The sequence below is a fragment of the Callospermophilus lateralis genome, chromosome 17 (genome assembly GCF_048772815.1).
Source record: "Callospermophilus lateralis isolate mCalLat2 chromosome 17, mCalLat2.hap1, whole genome shotgun sequence".
In the NCBI taxonomy this organism is placed as follows: Eukaryota; Metazoa; Chordata; class Mammalia; order Rodentia; family Sciuridae; genus Callospermophilus; species Callospermophilus lateralis.
Window position 1 is genome coordinate 22,814,731 of NC_135321.1, and position 25,174 is coordinate 22,839,904.

The 25,174-nt window shown below is 35.4% G+C and overlaps 1 protein-coding gene across 1 annotated transcript in view; it reads right to left on the reverse strand.

Annotated features, from left to right (window-relative positions):
* Positions 1 to 129: 129 nt before the first annotated feature.
* Positions 130 to 25,174, reverse strand: part of Me2 (malic enzyme 2) — a 61,692-nt gene continuing 36,647 nt past the window's right edge. Inside the window, exons 12-16 of the mRNA XM_076836814.1 lie at positions 24,498 to 24,640; positions 17,081 to 17,183; positions 9,821 to 9,891; positions 8,944 to 9,042; positions 130 to 943 (exon numbers count right to left, since the gene is read on the reverse strand). Coding sequence (XP_076692929.1) covers positions 776 to 943; positions 8,944 to 9,042; positions 9,821 to 9,891; positions 17,081 to 17,183; positions 24,498 to 24,640 — 584 coding nt within the window. The 3' untranslated portion in view covers positions 130 to 775. The remainder of the gene's footprint in view (positions 944 to 8,943; positions 9,043 to 9,820; positions 9,892 to 17,080; positions 17,184 to 24,497; positions 24,641 to 25,174) is intronic.

Genomic DNA, 25,174 nt, shown 5'->3' on the forward strand with positions numbered 1-25,174 from the left:
AGGCATCCTATATGCCCTCAACTAGAAATTAAAAAAAAAAAACAACAACAATGTATTTTCATTATAAGCAAAACTACATTTCTAGTTGGGCAATAAGGTAGCATAACTGAAGCAATTAAGTTTAAGACATTACTTTATTAAATAAAAATCATTTTTACACACTGTTGCAAAAGACTGCTTTGTCTAAAGGCAATAGTTCCCAAAACTTTCTCCTAATGTTATAGTTAAACCTTGATTAGTTCCAGAAAATAAGAAAAAGGAAAAAAATTTTCTTATTTCCCTAGATCTGTGTATTATAAAAGAATTTCAGAGCGTGAAGGTAAAATGAAGCAGATAAAGTTTTACATAGTGACAATTTTCTTTGAATTTTGTTTAAAATTTGGCTGCTTTGCAAAATTTGCCCTCATATCCACAGAAATAAACTTCTATTTTTGTAGAACTAACCGGATGATGGAAGATTGTTACAGTAAATAACAAATACTTTGGCAAGCAGGACCAAAAATACAAGTGAAGACATCCATAGACACATTTTAAACATCTTTTGGGTGTTGTATGGCTACAAATTAGGACATTAAGCATTATGGTTGACTGTAGGGTATTGGTGGACCTTAATACAGTCAACACATCCACCTCCAACAGACATGGACATACATGGGATAAGTCAAGTAAAGTAGTGGGGGAAGAAAAAAAATACAGAAACACCATAAATCTGATAACATCTCTCAAAAAAGGGGCTTCCCTGAAGCATGGGAAATATTTATTGGTGTGAGTGCTTCTATTCTGTTATCTGGGGAGGTCTTGATGCAGATTCTGGCCATTCATACATATCAGGCAGCAAGGAATCATATTCACTTCGCCATATTCTTTCTTTAATATACTTGGTCTTGTCTTCAGGTTCTGGGTATCGGAAAGCCATTTTATTAGCATATAGGTATTCTGTAACCTGAAAAACAAAGAAGATTATTGTATAGGCTCTCATAGAAAAAATTACAACACAAGAAATAAATTTAGAAGAATTGTATTTCTTCTTTTTAAGAATTAAAAAAAAAATTAAAATTACTTTGACTTACTTCAAGACATTCAGAAACTATTCAAAGTTTAAAAGACAAAATAAACCAGATGTGGTGGTACATACCTGTAATCCCAACAACTCCAGGGACTGAGGCAGGAGGTTCCCAAGTTCAAGGCCAGCCCTAGCAACTTAACAAGGCCCTAATAAATTTAGTGAGACCCTTTCTTAAAATAAAAAAATTAAAAGGACTAGGGGTGTGGTGCAGTGGTAAAGTGTCTCTGGGCTCAATCTTCAGTGCCAAAAAAAAAAAAAAAAAAAAAAAAAAAAAAAGACTTGTCATCTTACAATGTATTTATAAAGTGTTTTAATTACGGCCCTGACCAAGAATTATTACAGCACTTCCCTAATAGTGCAGTCAAAAAAAAAAAAAAATTATCACTTCAGTAGACACACCTGGGTGATCTGTCCAGCACATCACTCCCCATAGCCCTACTGAAAGAGCGAGCTTAGGGAACACCAGATATGTAGGACTTTACTTCCTAGTCATAGCTAACTTCACAGAGGTGAAAACCTAATACAAAGCAAGTCAGAAGTCTTTGTTTTAGAATATGGATTGAATCACAGATATAGTAATCAGGTGTTCAACACCAAAAATAAAGTGCAATGAATGGATTTCTGATCTCTGAAACCAAGCTAAGTACCATAGTAAGCGGTGAGGATAAACCCTCTAGCTTTAGTCTGATAAAATGAGGAATGTAAAAAGCTTCCTCACAGGGAGCTTGCCATCCAGTTATCACGTTATGGTTTCATTTCAAATTTTAAAAGCATTGTGACACATGGTAAAATAAATCCAAACTTCCTTCTCCTCCTCTAATTCCCATTCCAAATTGTGACCACTATTCACATTTCTTATATCAGTTTTTCTAAAAGAAAAGTTTAAGAAAATGGTCAATAAAAATAATCTATGAAGTCAGGTATGATGGTGCACACCTATAATTCCAGCAACTCAGGAGGCTGAAGCAAAAAAATCTTGCATTTAAGACTAGACTTAGCAAGACCCTGTCACAAGATAAAAAATAAAAGAACTGGTAATATAGTGCAGTGTTAAAGTGCCCATGGGTTCAACCCCAAGTACCAAAAAAAAAAAAAAAAAAAAACCCAAAACAAAACTCTGGTTACAAGAGCTCAATCTCTAATGTTATATTATGTAATGGAAAATGTGCTCCATCTATTGCCCAAAATGTCATTAAGTTTTTATTAAAAAAGGAAAAAAGTTTTCTGCTTTTAGGAAGAGAAAACAAACATACTTTCCCCCTATCCTGCCCGCAAAGTATAACCAAAAACGCTTGACACTGAACATGAAACAACCGTAAGACAACTCTAAGAGGAGGAGAGAAAAGGCAGGCAAGCAAGGAGCCTAGAGACATGAGGAACAACACAGTGGCAAATTCTTGGGGTTTCTTTTGGCTTCATGTATCCTAGATTTTTAGATGAAAAAGCCAGCAGCCCTCACACACCAAGAGATGCAGACAAAAAACACCTCAACAAATGGCTGCTTTCTCTAGCTGAAGGACCAGAAGGCCGGCTTAACAGACAGAAAACTTTCAGTCAATAGCCATTCTACTCCAGTCAAACACCACAGAAAAAATTTTGGTCCAGCCTACCTCTGCTAACAAAAGGTGAGTGAGGAGTTTAGACTTCCATCAAGGCTATAATGTGGTACCATAGGAGCCCTACCAGGGTAGTATCAGAGCCAGGACTTTCATCCCCACTGGTCAGCAAGAAGGACCTTATCTCCTCGCCACCCTGCTGCCCACACTGTCAGTGGAGACCATGTGGAAAACTTCTATCCTTAATCAGTCACCTCCTTGGTGCCAGGCCACTGGATGGTATTAGAGAAGGACTACAGAACACTTGGGACCTTGTTCATTGTCCTGTGGTAATGAGGTCACCAAAGTGCAGTGTCAGGACAGAGTATTACTGATGGGGAGGCTCCCCTCTCAGGAATCAACAGAGGAAGTGGGAAACCTGCAGTGAAATGAAGCACATACCCCAAAGCAGTATCAGAGAGAGTCATTTAAAAAGAAGATTTAAGAAATATTTAGACTCTAGGTCTCAATTAAAAGAAAAAAAGCAACAAAAAACTAAAAAGTACTTATCTTACCAAGAATCAGGAACATATCAAACTAGGAAAAAGAGTCAGTAGATGTTAAAACCAAGATGGCAGAGATGTTAAAATTATCTGACAAAGATTTTAAAGTAGCCATGATAAAAATGCCTCAGAGGAGCCAGATCCAAGGTGGAAAGCTGCAGGCGCTGTGAGGGCAGGGATGGGGCCGCTGGAGTTAAAGGCCAAGTGTGGGAATGTTTATTGAAAAGAACATGCTGGGAGAACCCAGCCCTTACAACTCGGGGATTTGGGAACTGGCCGTCTGCAGTGGAGAGCCCTGCCAGATGAGTTCAGCCGTTCCCACTTCATAAAGTTCCTGGTGCAAAAATGAATGGCAAACCCAGCCGTGAATGTGACTTCTTAAAGATTACTGAAACAAATGGTCCTGCTTTTTCAAATCTGCCCTGGTGGTCAGGAGGAGGAAAGTAGGGAGGAAAACTCCCTGGTCACTTGCAAACATCCCTGTCCAGCTCCAGAAGACACTAGTGTCTAATGGCACCACAAGAAAACGTGTGTTGTTAGATTTCTCCCCTGAACGGAAGATTCTGGATCTGGTTGCCAGCAGATATTGCAAGAGTGTCAGGGATCGTGAAAGGGAAGAATCATTTGTTTCTGACCCCAAAATAACACGACCCCAGACTGTCCCTGGGCTGTAGAACTTCAAGGCACATGTTAGATAGGCAGCTCGAGGAAGAGACACACTGATTACATATCTCATGGGCCGTCACTCTCTTCACTTCATAACATCACATATGTCGCGGTGGTTTTTCGGATTACTCTCAACCTAGATACCCTAGATATTCAGATCTCGTTTCCCCAGTGACTCTGTTGGCATCTTCCCTTGGAACTAGTTTTACTTCCTCACTTCTCAGATCTTTGACATGGTATCTGGGTGCCTCCCAAACCCCCAAGTCTGCAGAAGCTTTTCCTAGACTGCGGAGTCCTTGGGCCTTTATGTCTCCTGATCACTCAAAATGACATCAAACCTCACAAGACTGTCTGGCCTTGCTGCTTCTGGATCTACTATCCGGCCCAGCTTTTACCCCTTGATCTTTTCACTGTGTTCAAGGCCAGGGCAGGTGAGATCATTCCAGTTGCTCTTTCATGCTTAAGGAACTTGATAAATGAAGTTGTGTGGGGTCCTGGCAGGCAATACATTTGAGTAGAGTACAGTGGCCATCTGTGGACCAGTCCCTTATCTCTTTTTAAAAGTACATACTCAAAAAAAAAAAAAAAAAAGCCTCAGAAAGCAATGTTACACATGCTTGACACAAATGAAATTAGAGTCTCAGAAAACAAAATAGAAACTTGCAGTAAATTAAAAAGAGATATAAGGACTCATATGAAAATTTCAGTTCTAAAAATATGTGAATAACTGAAATAGAAAATTTAATAGATTAGGGCTGGCATTGTGGCTTAGTGGTAGCGCGCACGCCTAGCAAGTGCAAGGCCCTGGGTTTGATCCTCAGCACCACATAAAAACAAATAAAGGTATTGTGTCCAACTACAATTAAAAAAAATAAATATTAAAAAAAAGAAAAGAAAATTTAGTAGATTAGATTCACAGCTGAATGAGGGGAACAGAGGAAAGAAATCAGTGAACTAGAAGATAGAAAACAGAAATTATTCAATTGGGAAAACAAACTTGGAAAAAACAAATCCCCAAAAGCAAAACAGCATGCCATAGACCTATGTAACAAAAGATCTAAAATGCAAATTATCAGAGTCTGGGAAAAAGAGAAAAGGGTTGAGCACTGCTGATAAATATTCAAATAATGACTGAAACCTCCCAAATTTGGCAGTAAGTATAAACTACAGATTCAAAAAGCAGATTCCAAATATACCAAAGGAATCCACACTAAGAAGCATCATAATTAAATTTCCAAAAAATAAAGACAAAGAAAAATTACATTTTTTTTTTTTTTTGTACCAGAAATTGAATTCAGGGGCACTTAACCACTGAGTCACATCCCCAGCCCTTTTTATTTTATATTTTGAGACAGGTACTTACTAAGTTGCTTAAGACCTTGCTCAATTGCTGAGGCTGGCTGTTAACTCACGATCCTATTGCTTCAGCCTCCCAAGCTGCTGGGATTACAGGCATGCGTGACCGAGCGCAGAATGACAGTGGGTTTCTCAACAGAAAACATAATGGCAGAGGAAAGTAGTAAATTCTTCGAGTGCTAAAAGAAAAGAACTGCCAATCTAGAACACTATACCTATTAAAAATATCTTCCAGAAATGACAGGGAAATCAAGACATTCTCAGAGTGAGGAAAACTAAGAATATAAGGATGACTAAAAGAATTTCTCTAGCTTGGCATGGTGGTGCACACTTATAATCCTGGCAATTTAGGAGGCTGAGGCAGGAGGATCATAAATTCAAAGCCAACCTCAGCAACTAAGGGTGGGGATGTGGCTCAATGGTTTAAGTGCCCCTGGGTTCTATGCTAGTACCAAAAAAGAATTTATCTAAACACAAAGGGCATGACAGAGAAGAAACACTTCAGGAAGGAAGAAAGTATGGTGAACAAAAATAAGGGTAAATTCAGCCTGGCAATAGTAGCAGAATGTAATTGTTAAGTATGTAATACTATAGTAACCACCACAAAGCTATACAAAAAGATAGGCTAAGAAAATTCTATAATGGTTGGGCTGGGGTTGTGGCTCAGTGGTGGAGTGCTCACCTAGCATGTGTGAGCACTGGGTTTGATTCTCAGCACCACATAAGCAAATAAGTAAATAAATGTCTATCAATAACTTAAAAAAAAAAAGACATGTAACCCTGAGTGTGTATGTACCCAACAAGAGCTGCATAATATGTGAAGCAGGAAGGAAACAAACAAACAAACAAAAAAAAAGAACTGGAGAAATAAATCCACGACTATAATTAGGAGTAAAACATCTCTCTTTCAATGATTTTCAGAACTACTACACCAGAAAATCATCAAAGATACAGAATACCAATATCACTATCAACCAGTTAAGATCTAATTGAAATTTGTACAATATGCCATCCAATAATAGCAAAATACATATATACTCATCTTAAATGTAGGCATTAAACAAACAAACAAAAAATACTAGAACCAAACAAACTCAGAACTACAGCTAGTCAGAGCCATGACAGCTTAAAATACATTGTCTGGTTCTGCCCATAAGTGGCTTGCCACTGCCCTCAGAATGAATTTCAGATTTATTGATGTGATTACAAAGATTTCCCCCAACCTTGTCTCCTCCTCTTTTTCATTTCAAAATTCTCTCCTTTTTTGTGTCCATTTTCTAGACACATGAGGCTTTTTCCAGGATCACATATATCCCACATTCTTTTTCCTTTGAATCTTTGTATATACAAGTCCCTCTGCAGTAACCTCTTGTTTCCTAATCTAGGTAATTCCTCAGTCCTATGATATATGAGATACTAACAGAATATCCATCAGTATATTAGCTCCCAGCTAACTCAAAGTAGAATGAAGATCTCCATGTCATTGGTACTCAAAAGTTCTTGGACCATTAGATTCGTGGACTCCATCCCAGACCTATAGAACCTCTCTATTCCAGACTTTACAAAGTCTGTTACTATTAGAGATTGGTAGTAAGGTCCTGGAGTCTGAACAAGTTCTCCAAAGTTGGGCACAGTAGTGTACACCTGCAACCTCAGGTGTATAGGGATAGCTATATCCCTAGCCCTGGCCTCAAACTTGTGATCCTCCTGCCTTAGCCTCCAGAGTTGCTCAGATTATAGGTATGTACCACTATATCTGGCTACAAGCTGACTATAAACTTTCAGATCTTCTCTTATGCCATTTTCCTCTCTGTACCTTAGATACCAGCTCAACTGCACTAGCTGCTATTTCCTAAAAATAATATCCATTACCAATCCCCAATCTGTGCTTAGGCTATGAGCATCAAAATACTCTAACAATAATATTAAAAGGGCATAAAATTATGATTGTCTATTGCAATCTGAATATGTGGCTGGAAAATTCCACATCCAATCTTGACGTTTAAGAAAATCTTGGTAAACTAGAATAGACGCCTACCTTCTTTAGATATATATATTTAAAAAATACATTTGCAGATGATTTGAAACTCAGAAGTTCCAAAGAACTGAGAAACAATTAAAACAAAGTTGAGCTGGGCGGGCTGGTGCATGCCTGAAATCCCAGCAACTCAGGAGGATCGTGAGTTCAAAGCCAGCCTCAGCAATGTTGAGGCACTAAGCAACTCTGTGACACCCTATTTCTAAATAAAACACAAACTAGGGCTAGGGATGTAGCTCAGTGGTTGAGTACCCCTGAGTTCAATCCCTAGTAACCCCCCACAAAAGAATTAAGGTTATTCAGTAAACAAACTGGTTATCAAGCAAATCCAAGTATTCATTCCTTTCCTCTATATAAGAAATAATCAGTGAGAAAAATATATATAGGAAAAAACATTTTTATACAGAGTAACAAAAATTTAAAAATATTTAGAAAAGAATACGCTATATGTTATATTCAGATGAAGAAGAGAAAATTATACTGAAAAGATTTTTAAAAAGAATTTTAGAAAGAGATATTGATTGAGAATCCTAGGTATTCCAGAGGTTGAGTCCAGTCTGGGCAACTTTGTGAAACCCTGTCTCATGAAAAAAGGGCTGGGGATGTAGCTCAATGGGACAGTACCCTGGGTTCAATTCTCAGTACTGCCCTTACCCCAAAACTCCAAATAAAGAAAAATACACTCATATCTAATAGTTCAATGTAAATTAGTACTTTTTCCTCTGAAGAAACATTTGACAATGAATATTAGAAATCTTAAGCATGTTAATATGATTTATTTTTAAGATTAGAATTCATCCTAAAGCCATCACAGGATGGGGATATGGCTAAGTCGCAGAGTGCTTGCCTAGCATGCATGAGGCCCTGGGTCTGATTCTCAGCACCACAAAAAAAAAAGAAAAAAAAGAAAAAAAAAAAATCATGAATGCACACAAAGATTTATCTATAAGGATATTCAGAACAGCCTTATTACTAATAATAAGAAACTAAAAATGCTTACATATTCAAAAATAAAGATGATTAAACATTATAATACAATAACAAGAGGATACCAATCAGTATTAATGACCACACATAAGACTATTTATTGACTTACACAGAAAAGCTTATATTAAATGGGAAAAGTACAGTTAGAAATCAATTATTAAAAATGGACACAGATGGGGGCTGGGGATGTGGCCCAAGCAGTAGCGTGCTTGCCTGGCATGCGTGCAGCCCGGGTTCGATCCTCAGCACCACATACAAAGATGTTGTGTCTGCTGAGAACTAAAAAATAAATATTAAAATTCTCTCTCTCTCAAAAAAAAAAAAAAAAAAAAAAAAAAATAGACACAGATGATTATATGCATGTATGTATGAATGTATGTGCTTACAAAGAAAGAAAGAAAGACTAGAAGGCAAAAAAAAACTCTAAAATAATAATGTATATAATAATGTATATTATATTTTGGTAGTAAAAATATGAAAAACTTCTTTGCATCCTTCTCCATGTTTTGAACTATCTCTAAGAAAATTATATTACTCATACAAGAAAATGTCATTAAAATTTATGAAGAGGGGGCTGGAGTGTAGCTCAGTGGTAAAGCGCTTGCCTAGCATGTGTAAGGCACTGGGTTCAATCCTTAGCACCACATAAAAATAAATAAAATAAAGACATTCTGTCCATCTACAAAAAAAAAAAATTAAAAAAATTTATAAAGAGGTATAAATTTTACTTACTTTAATAGCGATGTTAATGGAAACTTCTTGAATATTAGCAAGTGGTGGGTAAAGTCTCCCCTGAGCTAACTCTTCATCTGTCAATTGACTTGTCAGTGCCTGAAAAGAAAAGCATAATTTTACTTCTGTTAGTTTAAATAACAGAAAGAGCTATTAAAATGAAAAAAATCAGTGGAGAAAGAGAAAAGCATAGGTAACAAAATTCTTATTTTTTGCAGGAATACATAAACCTCTACAGAAATTAAAACTGTTTATACAAGAAATAAAACAGATTTTTTTGATGCATTCTACCCAATACATAGAAAGCCTGGCAAAACTACAATATCTACTAAGAAAATAGACATCAGTATTTGTATTAATGTGATTTCTTCAGAATTTCTATTGCAAAGTCCAGTAGCCAGAATTCCAAATAAACCATCTCCATTAAAAATATGGAGAGGGGCTGGAGTTATGGCTCTGCAGTAGAGCACTTGCCTAGCATGAGCAAGGTCCTGGGTTTGATCCTCAGTACCACATAAAAATAAATAAATTAATTAAAGATATTGTATCCAACTGTAACTAAAACATAAATAAAAATACTAAAATATTTATATATTTATATCTATATTGTCATGATACCTTTATATTCTCTCTCTCTCATACACACACACACACACACACACACACACACACACACACACACGCAGAAGTTTTAAACATCATAAATATGAAAGAATTTATAGTTTACAACCAAATGTTTAAAAGTAGACAGGCAAATTAAAAAAGCCATGGGTGGTAACTTCCCTTTCATTAATAGAGCAGAGTTAAACCATTCTCTATTTTAAAACCCATTCATCTTTATAATTATTCCTTTATAAGATAAACATTTTAAACTTACCTTTGCAGCTTCTAGGAAAACATTATCACTGATATGTCGAGTTTGACAGAGAATAACAGCTAAAGCCACACCTGAAAGAAATTTTGAGTACTTTATTTAGTAAGGTCACTTTTCAAATTATGAAAGGGGCCAAATTCCTATAACAAAGTACAGAAGTGGTAATTTACTCCCATCCCAAACAACTCTCAAGAAAATACAAAAATCTGAGCTAAAATCAAACCAAATGATTCCTGTTAACTTACAATTCTTATTTGCTTAAGGATGTTATTTTAGAAATAAATGGCTTCTCAATTTAATTTTTAAGTTCACCAAAATTACAAATGCATGTAATCCATCAATATTCATTACAAAAAACACCAATTTCCAGTCCACATCTAGCCCTCCACTTCTTGCTCAAGAAAAGGAACTACTTTCAATTCATTATTTTAATATTTCTCTTACCCTTAAATAAATTGCTTATATTTCTTCTTATTTGGGGGTTCTAGATATTATTGATTCTTTCTGGGAAGCAAATATCTAGCTCTCCCCATATTTTCAGCCTTTTCCCTTCTTCCCAATATAACAGGCACAAGTTTGGTTTAATCGACCCTCAAAATTTATGTCGTCATGGGGCTGGGGTTGTAGCTCAATGGTAGAGTGCTTGCCTAGCATGTGTGAGGCACTGGGTTTGATTCTCATATATATATATATATATATATACACATATATACATATATATATATGTATATATACACACACACACACACATATATATATATATAAAAGTCCTTCAACAATAAAAATATTTAAAAAAATTTATGTCATCATGACTTCATAGGCACTGTTCACATCCAAATGCTGTATCATGATTACTTTTGCTCTTCTGTATAAAGTTCTGTTTCCCCTGAAGTTAATTATTGTTCTGTTTTCCCCATTAATTTGACTTTTCAGTACCTAATTTCATCCTGCAACTCTCCCCCAACTGAAAGAAATCTATTCTGGCTCCCTTGTATATTCTCTAATTTCATACTCTAGCATAAACATCTGCTGAAGCTCTATAATCTGGTCAGGTTGTTCTCCATTCCAGATGGGGAACTGTCGGTCATCCTGGAAACCCTGGTATCAGCATGGGGATTCTCTTTGCTTTTGGGACCATTTCCTATCCCATTTCTTCCCTAGTGTTTTATTTATTTATTTATTTATATATAAAAACTCTTTCAGGGCATACTTTCCATAGGTTTTCTGAAAAACAGTGTATGAGGGATACATTTTTTGAAACTTGCATTTCTGAAAATGTGCATGCTTGTCTACTTCTTTCCACTTATTTCATTATCTAGGTTTGGAATTTTGTTTAGAAATAATTCTCTCCTAGAATTGTGAGGTATCATTCCAAAATCTCCTGACTTCCTGTGTTGGTGACAAGTCCAGTGTCAACATGATTCCAGACCCTTTCTGGATGATTGTCTTTTTGTTTCATCTCTAGAAACATATAGGATCTTTGTTTTTGTACCTCTGTTCTTCAATTTCATAACACTGCCTTGAGGTACACTTTTGCCCACCATGGTTAACACTCAGTGCTAAGCCACTCCTACCTGAAAACCTGAGTTTTTCTGTTTGAGGAAATGTTCATGAAGTCTTTGAAGCCCCCTTCCTGATCTTTCTATTCTCTTATCCTAGAGTTACTCATTACCTCCTGGACTAACCCTTTATTTAATTAATTATCTTTATTTTCCAAGTCTTGTCCTTTGCTCTATTTTGAGGTGACTTTCTTAACATCTTCTCTAATCTTTCTGCTCACATACTTTTTTTTTATAAGAGCTTGTTTTATTTCCTAATTTTTTTAAAAAACAAATTGTTTTGTTTTGGAACATAATCTTTTTGTCTCCATGACAATATTGATAGTTGTTTTAAAAAAACTTTCCACCTCTTATCACAGTCCTTTTTTGTCTCCAATATGCCCTTTTCTGCTTATCTGCTCTGGTTTCTTATTTTCCTTTAATGACTAGAAATCTGAACATTTCTAATGTTTAAAGTGGTACTTATGAGCACAACAGTGGGGTTCACCCTCTCTGAGCACAGCTGTAGAATGATGTGGCTTTCAATCATCCTACTGAAGAATTAGAAGATTGACACCTCTGTTCTAAGCTGTATCTGGTGACTCCCATTTTAGGTTCTGTTTTATTTATTCCAATAATATGCCATCATCATTGCAGAGATGGGAAGAACATTCATTCAACTACCAAGGGAAAAAAAGAGGATCACATAATTAGCAGCTGCCTTATTTTAATGGAGCCTACCACACATACATGTGTGTGTGTGTGTGTGTGTGTGTGTGTGTGTATACATATCTTAAAACTTCTTTTTAGTTTAGATGGACACAATATCTGTATTTGTTTATTTATTTTTATGTGCTGCTGAGAATTGAACCCAGTGGAACTGGTGAATGTCTCACACTTGCTAGGCAAGCACTCTACCATTGAGCCATAACACCAGCCTGGTACATATATTTTTAAAGTAAAGCATATGATTCATGTATATTTTTTTAAGTATCTTTTTAAAAGTATTTTTTAGTTATTGATGGACCTTTATTTTATTTATTTGTATGTGGTACTGAGAATTAAACCCAGTGCCTCACAAGTGCTAGGCAAGTGCTCTTCCACTGAGCCACAACCCCAGCCCCATCATGTAGATATTTAAATGTTTGGGAGTAAATCTACTGTCTTCCTATATTTGCCAACTCCAGTATATATTTCTTTTTCTAGGTTGTTTAATAATATTGTTTTACCCCCTAACAAATTTTAATTTATCATAAATTTTAAGTTTTTTCTAGTTTTTGAGTGGTTATCCTAAAATTTAGAACATGTCCATAAGTAATCAAAATTCCATATTAATTTTAATTTTTCTGTCAGAGAATGCAAGTCCTTCATAATAGTTTAATTCTATTTAACCTAAAAGCATTCTTGTTATTTTATATCCATGTATTTTTCTAAATACCATGTTGTTACAGTTGAGCTTTCTGTACACAATACTGGTTTTGTTTTACCTGCATATTCACAACTTTTGCTTTTCATTCTTTCCTTCATCTTTAAGCTTCTATTTGGGATTTTACTATTGCCTAAGGAACAAGATTTCCCTTCCTTTCATACAAGTGCGTAGGTGGTGCATTCTGTTTTCTGAAATGTCTTCATTTTGCCTTAATTCTTCCAAGATTTTCACTGTGATGATCTAGGTTGGCAAGTATTTCCTAGAAGTAAAATAAACATATAATCCCACTGCCTTTCGGCATATTGTTAAGGAGTCCAATGTCAGCCTAAGAGTTGTTCCTTTGAAAGAAATATTTTGATCTGGTTGCTTTCATATTTTCTCCTTGTTGTGATTTTTCTGAAATCTCTCAATGAGGTTCCTGAGTGGATTTTAAAAACCTATCCTGCATAGGTTTCAATGAGCTTCTTGACTACTGTCATTTACCAGTTCCAAGAACTTCTTGGCCAGAGGCCTGCAAATGTTGACTCTGCTTTATTCTCACTTTCTTCTAGGACTTCAGTTAAAAATACAACATTAAAGATATATCTCTTACCTTTTTTTTTTTTTTTTTTGTATTTTCCTTTCTATCTTTGTGCTTTGTTCTCTATTGTCTCTTCTCAGATAGTTTCTGAGTTGACCAATTCTCTTTGTTCTATTCTGCTATAAGCCTCATTTACAATTCAGTTCTTGACTTATTGTTATTTTTGAATTCTAGAATTCAGTAGTTTTTGGCTGAGGTTTTCGAGCTTGGCTTTATCTCTATAAACTTAATAAGCATTTTGGTTTCTTAGCACTTGTCTTATATGTAGAATTTTAGCAGGTCTGTTTTTCTTGTGGTCTCTGCTGGCTTTGGCTTGTGTTGTCATGTCTCTTTAAATGTCTTATTATCTTTAGAAAAATAATCTGAAGACTTAGAATACTGTTATTTCAGAGAAGATTTGTTTGCTTCTGTTGGGTCCTTGCTGGCACTGGCAGTCCAGAACAAAGGCTTGAGGTTTTCTAGATCACCCACTGCCACTGCAAACCATAACCCCATTCCAAAGTACAGCCCTTTTGGGTTTCAGACTGGAGGGGGAAGGGTTCTCTCCTGAATTTTGATCTGGAAAACATTTTATTAGAGCCAATGTCTGATTAGCCTATTAACCCTTTTAAGGTTGTTTTGTTTTTAAAATTTCATACAGTTATTACAGTGACTAGACCACTAATTCCATAACAATCAGAGCCGTAAGTTTTTAGTTGCTTTATATACAGACTCTGAGATAATCTTCCTGTTTAAAGGCCATTTTTATCTCCACTGCCAGGTCATTTTTCATGTTCACATTTTTGGTGCTAATAATTTTTATTAATAAAGTTAGAATTTTTAAAAAATATTTTTTAGTTGTATATGGACACAATATCTTTATTTTATTTTATGTGGTGCTGAGGCTAAAACCCAGTGCCTCACATGTCTGAGGTGAGCACTCTACTACTGAGCTACAACCCCAATACAATAAAGTTAGAACTTTAAAATGTTGTATAAAAAGTAATCAACTACCAAACTCCTTATTAGTCAAGTAGGATATTAAAGTAGTTTTAGTAAAATAAGCAGAGATGTGTTCCCTTCCCATTTCCTCATGCATTTATACCACAGAAATACTACTGAAGCTGGGCATGGTGGGGCATGCCTATAATCCAGTGGCTCAGGAGGCTAAGGCATGAGGATCATGAGTTCAAAGACACCCTTTGCAACTTAGCAAGACCCTGTCTCTAAATAAAATATAAAAAGGGCTAGGATGTGGCTTAGTGGTTGAGTGCCCCTGGGTTCAATCCTCAGTACCAACAAACAAAAAAAGAAACACTACTAGATAGAAGAGATTGATTTCGAACATTATCAAGTTCCACAAAAACATCGATGATGGGAGTTTCTATTACAGATGCCAGGTCTCAAGAGACAACAATAACTATACTGGAAGAATGTTCTACATAAAAGCACTGGCATACTTATTGGCTAAATACATCCTTATTGTGACAATAGTAATAACATGCTTGTCTAAGGTGTGCTATTATGTGCTTTGCATCTACCTGCATCTTAATGGGAGCCTGCTGTCAGCTGCTAAGGGTAAGACCCACAGGGGAAGGAAGACAAAAGTGAAAAGGAATTCATGCCAAATCCCTGTACTGCTCAATATAGTCATTCTTAAAAAGAAACTGACAACTAAGGATAATCATAAATTTATGGGGAGGGGAACAGTACAAAGGATAAAATATTGCAAGAAAGAAAGAGATGAAAGAAAATCTAAAACTTTTTTTTTTAAAGAAACTATTAAATTATTTCTGGAATAAGAAAATATTAAAGGAATAAAAAATTGTTCAACTGAATGAATTGACAATAAATGCTATTAAGCATATTGGGCAATTATTATTAATTCCTTTGGTATGATAATAGTGAGGTGGTCGTGTTTTAAAATTCAAAAATTTAGCCAGGCGCAGTGGTGCTCACCTATAATCCCAGCAGCCTGGGAGATTGAGACAGGGGAATCTTGAGTTCAAAGCCAGCCTCGGCAAAAGCAAGGCACTAAGCAACTCAGTGAGACCCTGTGTCTAAATAAAATATAAAACAGGCTGCAAGTGTGGTTCTGAGTTCAATCCCCCTCCAAATTCAAAAACTTAATTTTCTAATATATACTGAAGTTGTTATGAATAAATTTATACTATGTTTCTGATCTCCTTTAAAAAGACTTAAAAAAGCCACACTTAATGCCCCCAAAAAACTTAACAGGCATTGATGAATGAGGAAATATCACAGAAATCTACCACGTTATGAGATAAAATGGCAAAGATGAAAACAGGAAATAAAATTTTGAAGTCAAAGACAGAAGAGAAAGGATTCTATCCATGATCTAATGAAGGCTTTGTAAGAAAAAAACTGAAGTTCTAGAAGGAAAGAAATGGAAGGGAAAAAAAAATTAAATGGGAATAAACCCAACCTAGATATATTTTAGTAAACTTTCAGAAATATAAAGAGAAAAGTGTGAAGACTCTGAGAGAAAAAAGTTATTATGCATAAAGGGATGTGATTCCTTTTATCAGATTTCTTATCAGCAACACTAACCTTAACAAAAAGTGAATGGTCTTCAAAGGTCTGATGACAAAGACTTTGACTTTACCCAGCCAAACCATCAAGTGAGAAGACAAAATAAAGATAATTTCAGATCTGTAAAACCTCAGGAAGATTTCATACGTTCTTTAGGGGGGAAAAAAAAAAAGAAAAAGAAAAAAATCTTTAAAGATGTATCCAGAAACACAAGGGAGACAGAATAGAAAAAGAAGACGGGACAGAATAGTTTACTCTAGAGTAAAATCAAGGAAGAAAAGAAGAAATTCATTATACTTGATAATACTTGAAATATTCTGAACATCAAAAATTAATGATTCAGAACTATATCTTCTTGTGTATTTGTCAAACCACTCTGTAGCTGGTGAATAACATTTATATAATCATGGGGTTTTTTTGTTTTTATAATTTTGTTTTTGAATATTCAAAATCTGTAGCGGAAGCATGGAAAACAAAAGAATACAATGTATCAAAAAATTCTCTACAATGTAGGAATATTGACAAATAAAACTGAAAAGTGGAAAAAGAAAGTAATTTAAGATTTTTTTTCATTTAGCAAGCTAATAAAAACTCAAATTGCTAACAAAAGCTCGAAAAGCTCTTTAAGTAAGTTACATAAAGATAATAGCAACTACTTAAGAAAACAAACAGTAATAAGACAAATTGAGTGGTGGATGAAGAAAGGTCTCAGAAGGCATGTGTGCGCTATTACTTGTATTTCATAGTGGAAAGTTCAAACATACAGTTGAGTTACAAGAACTGTGATAAAAGGAGATGAGTGGGCCTGATGGTGACTGCCAGAAAAAGTCAGAACCAATCACTGGTGGTAGTTTTATCTGACAAGTGTGGTTAAGAAGACACTAGGGGGATATACAGAGGGTTAAGCAATTTTCTACCACTTTGTTCCTTTGCATTTTTATGAACCACATACTATATTATTTCTATAATAAAAACAAGATTAATATGAATAAACAAATTTTTAGGGGAAAGAGAGCAAATTGGAAGTTACTGAATTCCTTGAATTTCCCTATACATTTGTAACAAAATTCTCAAACACCAATGTTTATTCCAAAAAATTTCAGGAAGTATTTTTATGTAATTCCTTATTGCTTTGTAACAAAAATAATGTATTGCTTTGTAACATAAATAATGGTGACATTTACCTGGAAAAATATATACATTATTTCCTTGACCTGGTGTAAAGACTCGCCCATCTTGGAGTTTCACTGGCCCAAATGGACTACCACTGGCAAACAAACACCTTCCCTGTAAATGAAATGAAATAATCTCAACTTTGTTCCTCTACATGGATGAGAAAATTGAGGTGAATTCATATAAAGTTAAGTCCTCTGGTCAATCAGACCAATAAATCACCTGGCAACAAAGCATCATTTACTGTATAACAAATCCTTTAATTAGGATAAGGACTATTTTATGCATAGTATTACATTCGAATAAACCTGAAAAATGTCCATTAGAGTAAACTTAAAAATTCTAATACTTCTAGTTCCTTTATAAAAATGAAAATGTAAATGGTCCACAAATATCATCCCAATAAAGATGGATATAAATTGTGAATGAAGGAGGAAATGTCACAATTAATTTACTACCATTTACTGTATATCTCCTGTTTTGGGTTCTGTATCAGGTGTTTTATATGTTAATCAGTTAACTTAGCTCTCCTGGAAAACCTTATGAAATTATCATCATCTTCATTTCACTGATTATTAAAAAAAAAAAACCCTTGATAAAGTACTTGGTAAAAAGTTACACATCAGGGCTGGGGCTCAGTGGCAAAGCACGTGCCTCGAACAGGTGAGGCACTAGGCTTCAGCACCACATAAAAATAAATAAACCAAATAAAGGTACTGTGTCTATGTATAACTAAGAAATATTTTTTAAAAAGTTACACATCAAATTTGCAGCAATTAAACTTGACTTGACTTTTTTTATAACTCCAAAGCTCAGGTCTATTATGCTATAATACTCTCTAGCAGGCAATTTATAAAATAGCATTGTACAATCACACCGATTCCAGAAAAAAACTGATATTTTACCTTGTTAAAGAAAATATTTCGCTAAAAACAAGATATTGAAAATACTGGCTGGGCACAGTGGCACACACCTGTTATCCCAGCAGCTTGGGAGGCTAAGGCAGGAGAATCCCAAGTTCAAAGCTACCCTGAGCAACTTGGAGAGGCCCTAAGCAACTGAGCAAGACCATCTCTCCAAAAATAAAAAAATATAAAGGGCTGGAGATGTGGCTCAGTGGTTAAGCACCCCTGGGTTCAATCCCTGGCACAACAAAACAAAACAAAAACAAAAACAAAAAATAATCTGTTAAAGTCTCCACATATTTTGTAGTCATCTGATTTAGTTCTGCGATCTATAATGGCATATAATGTTACTAGCACCTTCATTACTTCTAAAAGAATTAGATGCCTATATAATTGAAAATACTAGAGATTTAATTTATAAAACAAAATCCTTTACATATCATTCCCCATTCCCACCTTCTTCTCCCTCCTTCTCAAAAAGACAAGAAGAAAACAATAGTGGCTCAAACAGAATACTCTATCTTGTAATACTCAGGAATAACTAAAATAAGCCACGGGTCATTAGGTTAAAAGATAATTTACAGAAGACTGAAATATTTCCACACAGTAGGATGGACAAACTACCATGACACCTGAACATTCAACCAAGTTATAATAAGTGTTTGGACACTGCTTTATCTTCTTTTTCTCAGATTTGAAAATATATATTATATCAAGAATAATGATTATTCTTCAGAATAGATCTGGGCACTAGTGAATTCATTAACATTCAAGAATTTGACTCTAGGCAATTTGTCCACAAATTTATGTTAAACATGTGCAAGGCTGCAGTTTTCAATTTCAAAATGATACAAAGTTTAAGTGTGAAAGCAAGTTCACTATGGTAATGGTGGCCCAGCTGACTAGTTTGAATTTGCAACTCCATACAGAGATGTAATTTTTCTACTCACTCTACAGATAGTTATTATAATCCTCTACTTGTCCTAAACATAGCTCTACCTGTGGCAAAAAAGTTTTATTTCTTTGATGACTAATGTCACTGTATGTCTTAGGTCATATGTTACCAAACTAACATATAAAGAATATTTTTGTGGCACCATTAATTTTAATAGCCTTATTAAGTGGATTATACAATATAGCACTTTACAGGAAAAATGTTATGCCTTCACAATATCAGTCAGTTTGCAGACTTAGAAAGATTTTAGGAAGGTCTAAATGGAATATACATTTTCTCCAGGCCACCTTTATCTTCTCCCCGCCCCCCCCTAAATCAAAATGGAGCTTAAACATAGCCAGATCTTAATGATAACAGCATTCTCATTCTGAAGTCAACCTGGCCAATCTGAACAAATGGCCATTAAAACATGAGACATTTGGGGCTTTCTTTGTTTGTTTAAGTATTTTTCTCACTGAGCAGCAGAGGGTGTTAGAGTAACACTAAGACATGTCTCCACTGAACAGGACACCAAGAGTTGACTACAACCACATAGAAACTTTTGCCGTTATTTCATGTAGCACTAAGAATTCACATAAAGTTAAAACTATGAGTCAATGCCTTCCTATTTTTTGGTAAGAGACAGGATGACTTCAAAGTTATAAAAATTGCAAAAAAAAAATTTGCATCTTAAAACTGCTGAAATGCCCAGGCATGGTCGCACATGCCTGTAATCCCAGTGGCTAGGGAGGCTAAGGCACTAAGCAACTCAGTGAGATTCTGTCTCTAAATAATATACAAAATAGGACTGGGGATGTGGCTCAATGGTCGAGTGCCCCTGAATTCAATCCCCAGCACCCTAAAATAAAAAACAAAAATAAAAAACCCCTGCTGAAATGCAGTATATCAAACCAGTCTCCCTTGGAAATTTTAATATTCATACCAATAATGTATACTTTATCAATAAAATTTATTCAAAAATTCTTTAACGAGTAGAATACACTACTACTGTTCAATACATTCGATTTTTTTTTACATTTTAGAAATGCCAAACCCATAATACATTGAATATATGTACCAAAAAGTCATTATGTAAGATTAAGGTTTAATTTTAGGGACAAAAACTATCCATTCTATGTAAAACCTGGCGGATAGGATAGGCAATCAATCTAAAAGTAATCCCACATTTAGCAAAAAGATCAGGCAGTACACTGAGACTGATTCTAAAAACTATGGTGATTCTGAAACTGATTTTCTTTCTTTATTTAAAGAGATGGGGCCTCATTCTGTTGTCCAGTCTGTTTTCAAACTCGAGATCCTCCCACTTCAGCCTCTGAGTTGCTGAGATTACAGGTGCATGCCTCTGTGCCCCATGCAATTAATTTTTAAAAAGGAGGAATTGTGCCAGATGCAATGGGGTACACTTAATTCCAGCTACTTGGAAGGCTGAGGCAGAATGAGCACCAACTTTGGGGACAAACTGGGCAATGTAGTAAGCCTCTGTCTCAATATAAAATTTAAAAAGGGCTGGGGACATAGTTCAGTGGTAGAGTGCTTGTTCATGCACAAGACTTTAGGTTCAATTCCTAGCACTGCCAAAAAAAGAAAGAAAGAAAGAAAGAATTTCAATAATTATTGTATTTATTGGATGTCATCAAAGAGAAAAAAACAGAATAATAAAGATGTAAAGACATAAATATTATGTCCAGAAAGTTCTGAGAAAGTGTAGCTTTAACAATAATCTTCTAGGTTGCTTCATATTAACTTTCTCTAAGGTTACAATTAAAAAAAAAAAAAAATCAATCTATCCATCCGTCCATTTTTCAGGACTAGGGATTAAACTCAGGGTTGCTCTACCATTGATCTACATTCTCAAGCCTTTTCTATTCTTTCCAAGTAGCCTGGATTACAGGTGTGCATCACTGTACTTGGTTAAAGTAAATGTATTTTAAAAAATGTTCTTTGGGCTGGGGATGTGGCTCATGCGGGTAGCATGCTCGCCTGGCATGCATGGGGCGCTGGGTTCAATCCTCAGCACCACATAAAGTAAAGATGTTGTGTCCACCAAAAACTAAAAAATAAATATTAAAAAATTCTCTCTCTCTCTTTTAAAAAAAAGTTCTTTTTGTTAATATTTTTAAAACGTTCTTTAAAAAAAATGAAACAGAGTGTTACCAAGATAGTGAAAGTGTGGTGTTAGGGGTGGAAGGGGATGGTTTTTAACACCCAAAAGAAGAGGAAAGCAAGATACAAGGCCAAGCTGGGCAAGGTGACATATGCCTATCATCCCAGCGGCTCAGGAGGCTGAGGCAGCAGTATGGTTCAAAGCCAACCTCAGCAAAAGTGAGGTGTTAAGCAACTCAGTGAGACCTTGTCTCTAAATAAAATACAAATAAGGCTGGGGATGTGGCTCAGGGATCGAGTACCCCTGAGTTCAATCCCAGTAAACAAACAAACAAATAAATAATAAAAAGGGCTGGAGATGTAGCTGAGTGGTAAAGTACCCTTGGTTAAATCCCCAGTATAAAAAAAAAAAGGAAAAGAAAAAGATATAAGGTCAGTAATTAAATCTTTTCCCCTCAACTGGTAATTTCAAAAGCAAAAACTGGCTTTTACCTGTGTAACAAAGATATCAGCAATTTCATGATGACACAGAAAAACTGAAGTTCAGGGACCACTAAGAATGAAGGTTGCTGGTAAATACCTCAGGGCTTTGGAGCCATACCCAAAGGGGTACACATGTGGAGGAAGAAGAAACTGGAAACAGACTAGGCCTCACCTAGACTGCATCCTGGTTGGATTATGATGATATACCCCATCCTAATAGTCACCAGAGGATACATGAAGCCCCTCTGGAGGAAGAGAATGTCATCCAGACCCTCAAATAATTGTTATAATTCTTCACTCATACTATCCAGCATTCAATAAAAAAACAAACAAACAACTAGGCTTATGAAATGATAAAAACTGTTTACCCAAGGGGGAAAAAAAGGAAACATAATAAAAGTGGACTTACATAAATTGAGATATTTGCTATAATCAGAACCTTCAATTGTAATTCAGTATAATCCCCAGTATCACCAAAAGAAAAAAATAACCTGTAACTGTAATTCATATATATTCAAGAAATTATTTTACCCAACTTTATCACAGATTTATTACTTTATTTATTCTCAAGGGTATGACCTAACAATCATAACTGCTGAACACCATTATAAAGAGGCCTTTATGGGCCAGGTATGGTGGCCCACAACTGTAATCTCAGTGGCTCCCAGCAGCTGGGGAGCTGAGTCAGGAGGATCACGAGTTCAAAGCCAGCCTCAGCAACAGCGAGGCTCTTAGCAACTCAGTGAGACCCTGTCTCTAAATAAAACACAAAATAGGGCTGGGGATGTGGCTCAGTTTAAGTGCCCCTGAGTTCAATCCCTAGCACCAAAATGAAAAGCCCTTATATTCATTCTCTGGGGAGGGCTGGAAGTATAGATCAGTACAGAATGCTTGCCTAACAGACAAGCAAGATCCTGAGTTCAATCCCCAACAGAAAGGAAAGAAGAAAGGAAGGAAAAAAAAATCACTTTCTAGAGCCACTTAAAGATCAATTACAAGAATAAAGGAAGTGATTATGCTATGAAGATTAAAGTATAGAACATTAGGGAGGAAAAAGCCAAACAGAACTGTCTTAATGGTATATAAGCAGGTATTTGTAATTGAGATATAACCTTGTGACAATGTCAAATAATTTGAAAGTACTAAATCTCAAAACAATTTTAAATAAAAATTTGTTACAGGAAACTATCAGTTAACTCAAAAAAATGACCTAGTAAAGATAAACATTGATGGTGAAGTGAGTAAAAAATAATTGCTTCATAAAATATGGGGAAGGAAAACAGAATCTATAAACTGATAATTTCTGCGATTTTAAGTCTGTCATTAAACTAATCAATTATAAAAGAAACAGAAAGTCTACAAATGAAAATAATGCAATAATTAAAATTAAGAACCTAAAAACAAACTAGTACAACTGGAAAGAGAATCTGCAAACAGGAAGAAGGTCCAAAGAAAATCATCAGGCTGAAACACAGAGCAAAAAGGATGATATATACAGAAAACAATGTAAGGGATAATGGAGATACAGTGAAGTCTGATTGTGCAACTGGAGTTCCATAAGAGGAGAGAGAGATTATGGCCAAAGCATAGGAAACCGAAAAACAAAACAAAACCAGCTATCAAGCCACACATTCAGGAGCCCTATAATCTCTAAGTGGAATAAACACAAAGATACATTATTGTAAAACTGCTAAAAACTCAAGATGAGGAATCAAAAGAAAAACAGAAGTCAAAAAACAATACTATCTTCAAAGGCTGAAATAATGTAACCACCAACTTTTGCTTCTATACAGAACAAAAATATCCTTGTAACAACAACAACAAAAAAAATTTAAATAAACCCTCTAGCTTCACTTGCTATTAGCCAACAAGAATGACTCACTTGGAGGCCACATGGCTGGAAAATACATTGTTAGTATTCCACTAGCTTTGCTCTAAGTAATACCTCTCACATGTGGGTTATGATAATGATTGTCTACATTACTTTTCATGGACTTGAGGCCAGTTTTGCTAAAAATACTGACTCTTCTCTTGGGCCTAAAGATGTGTGACAGGTGACTACTATGAGATGAAAAGGCTTAGCCTATCTGTCTTTATACCACATTTGTCTCCTTTGTTGCCTTAACCTTTGTGTCAGACTCTACTTAGCACTGCATGTAGACATGGTAATCATCTGGGAAATGTTTTGTCCAAAACTATAATATAGGGTTAACTTGGCCTAGACTTGCCCAGTCTCTCTCCTCTCCACTTCAAGGCTAAAGAGACCCACCAGTCCTCATAATTGGAAACACCAGACCACGAAAGGAGTGAAAAGAGGTGGTACATGAGTTCCTGTAAAACCTCATCTATTTCCAGAAAAGACTTGAATGTTCCTCTCCTTTATTAGTCTCTAACTACATTATTATCCATGTAATTGAGAAGCTGAGGTGTGAGCATGGGCTCCCATTTCTCTACTCTTTGGCCATCAAATAAAGCCTTTCTTTTCCCCTAATGGTCGTCTCTCAGACATTGGATTTGCTGTGGATGAGCCTCCAAATCTGGGTTTGGTAACAAGTCAAAAACGAAGGCAAAAAATTATCAAGAGATTTCATCAGACTCACACTTAAGGAAAGGAGTTATTCTAGTAGGAGAAAATGATCCTCGACAGAAGCACAGACATGAAGGAAGGAAAGAAAAAGGACAGAAAAAAATAAAGTGTAGGTCAAATCCAAATGAAAAATTTATATAGAAAAACAAAATGCCCTTTGGGTTTAAAATGTACAGAGAAAAACAAGAGTGCAAACAATCTAAGGCCCTTAAAATGGGAGTTATATAACTGTTTTCCAGAATTGATATAAGCCATTTATATCACCCTGATGACCCATGGATGTATATTATAATCTTCAGTGAAACTGCTCAAAGAAGCATGCAAGAATATGTAATTAGTAAGTTAATGGACGGAGAAAACAAAACATGACCAATTCATATAATTATTATTAATACCTCTGTAAGTGTATACGCTTCTTCAGGTGTGCACTCAGCCTTTGTTGTAGGATTACTTAATGCAAATATTATAGGCCTTTCATTGATACGGGCCATGGCTTTGATTACAGCAGGAGTAAAAAGCCGGCCAGCACCTGCAACTCCTGCAATAAATAAGGGGGAAAAGTAACTTCAGCAGAGATATAATTAAGAACTTACCAATAGCATCTCTGCAATAGGTTAACCATAACAAAACCATGTATAATCTCATTATAAAGATAAATTTTGCATTGCTAATACTCTGAGAACACAATCTTTAAATCTGAAAAGAAAAACAATGAAACGCTGAAAATTTAAATATTTATTACTACCACATGCATAGCAAATTATAGAAGATTAAAGAAAAACAAACAAAAAAAGGATAACATTATCTATAGCAGTCAGGTGTGATGGTGCATGCCTGTAATCCCAGCGTCTAGGTAGGCCAAGGCAGGAGGATTACAACTTCGAAGCCAGACTCAGTAACTTAGCGAGGCCTTAAGGAACTTATTTAAGACCTTGTCTCAAAACAAAAAATAAAAAGGTCTGGGGATGTTGCTCAGTGGTTAAGCACCCCTGAATTTCATCCCCAGCACCAAAAAAAAAAAAAAAAAAAAGAAAGAAAGAAAGAAAGAAAAAGATTATCTATAAAAGAAAGA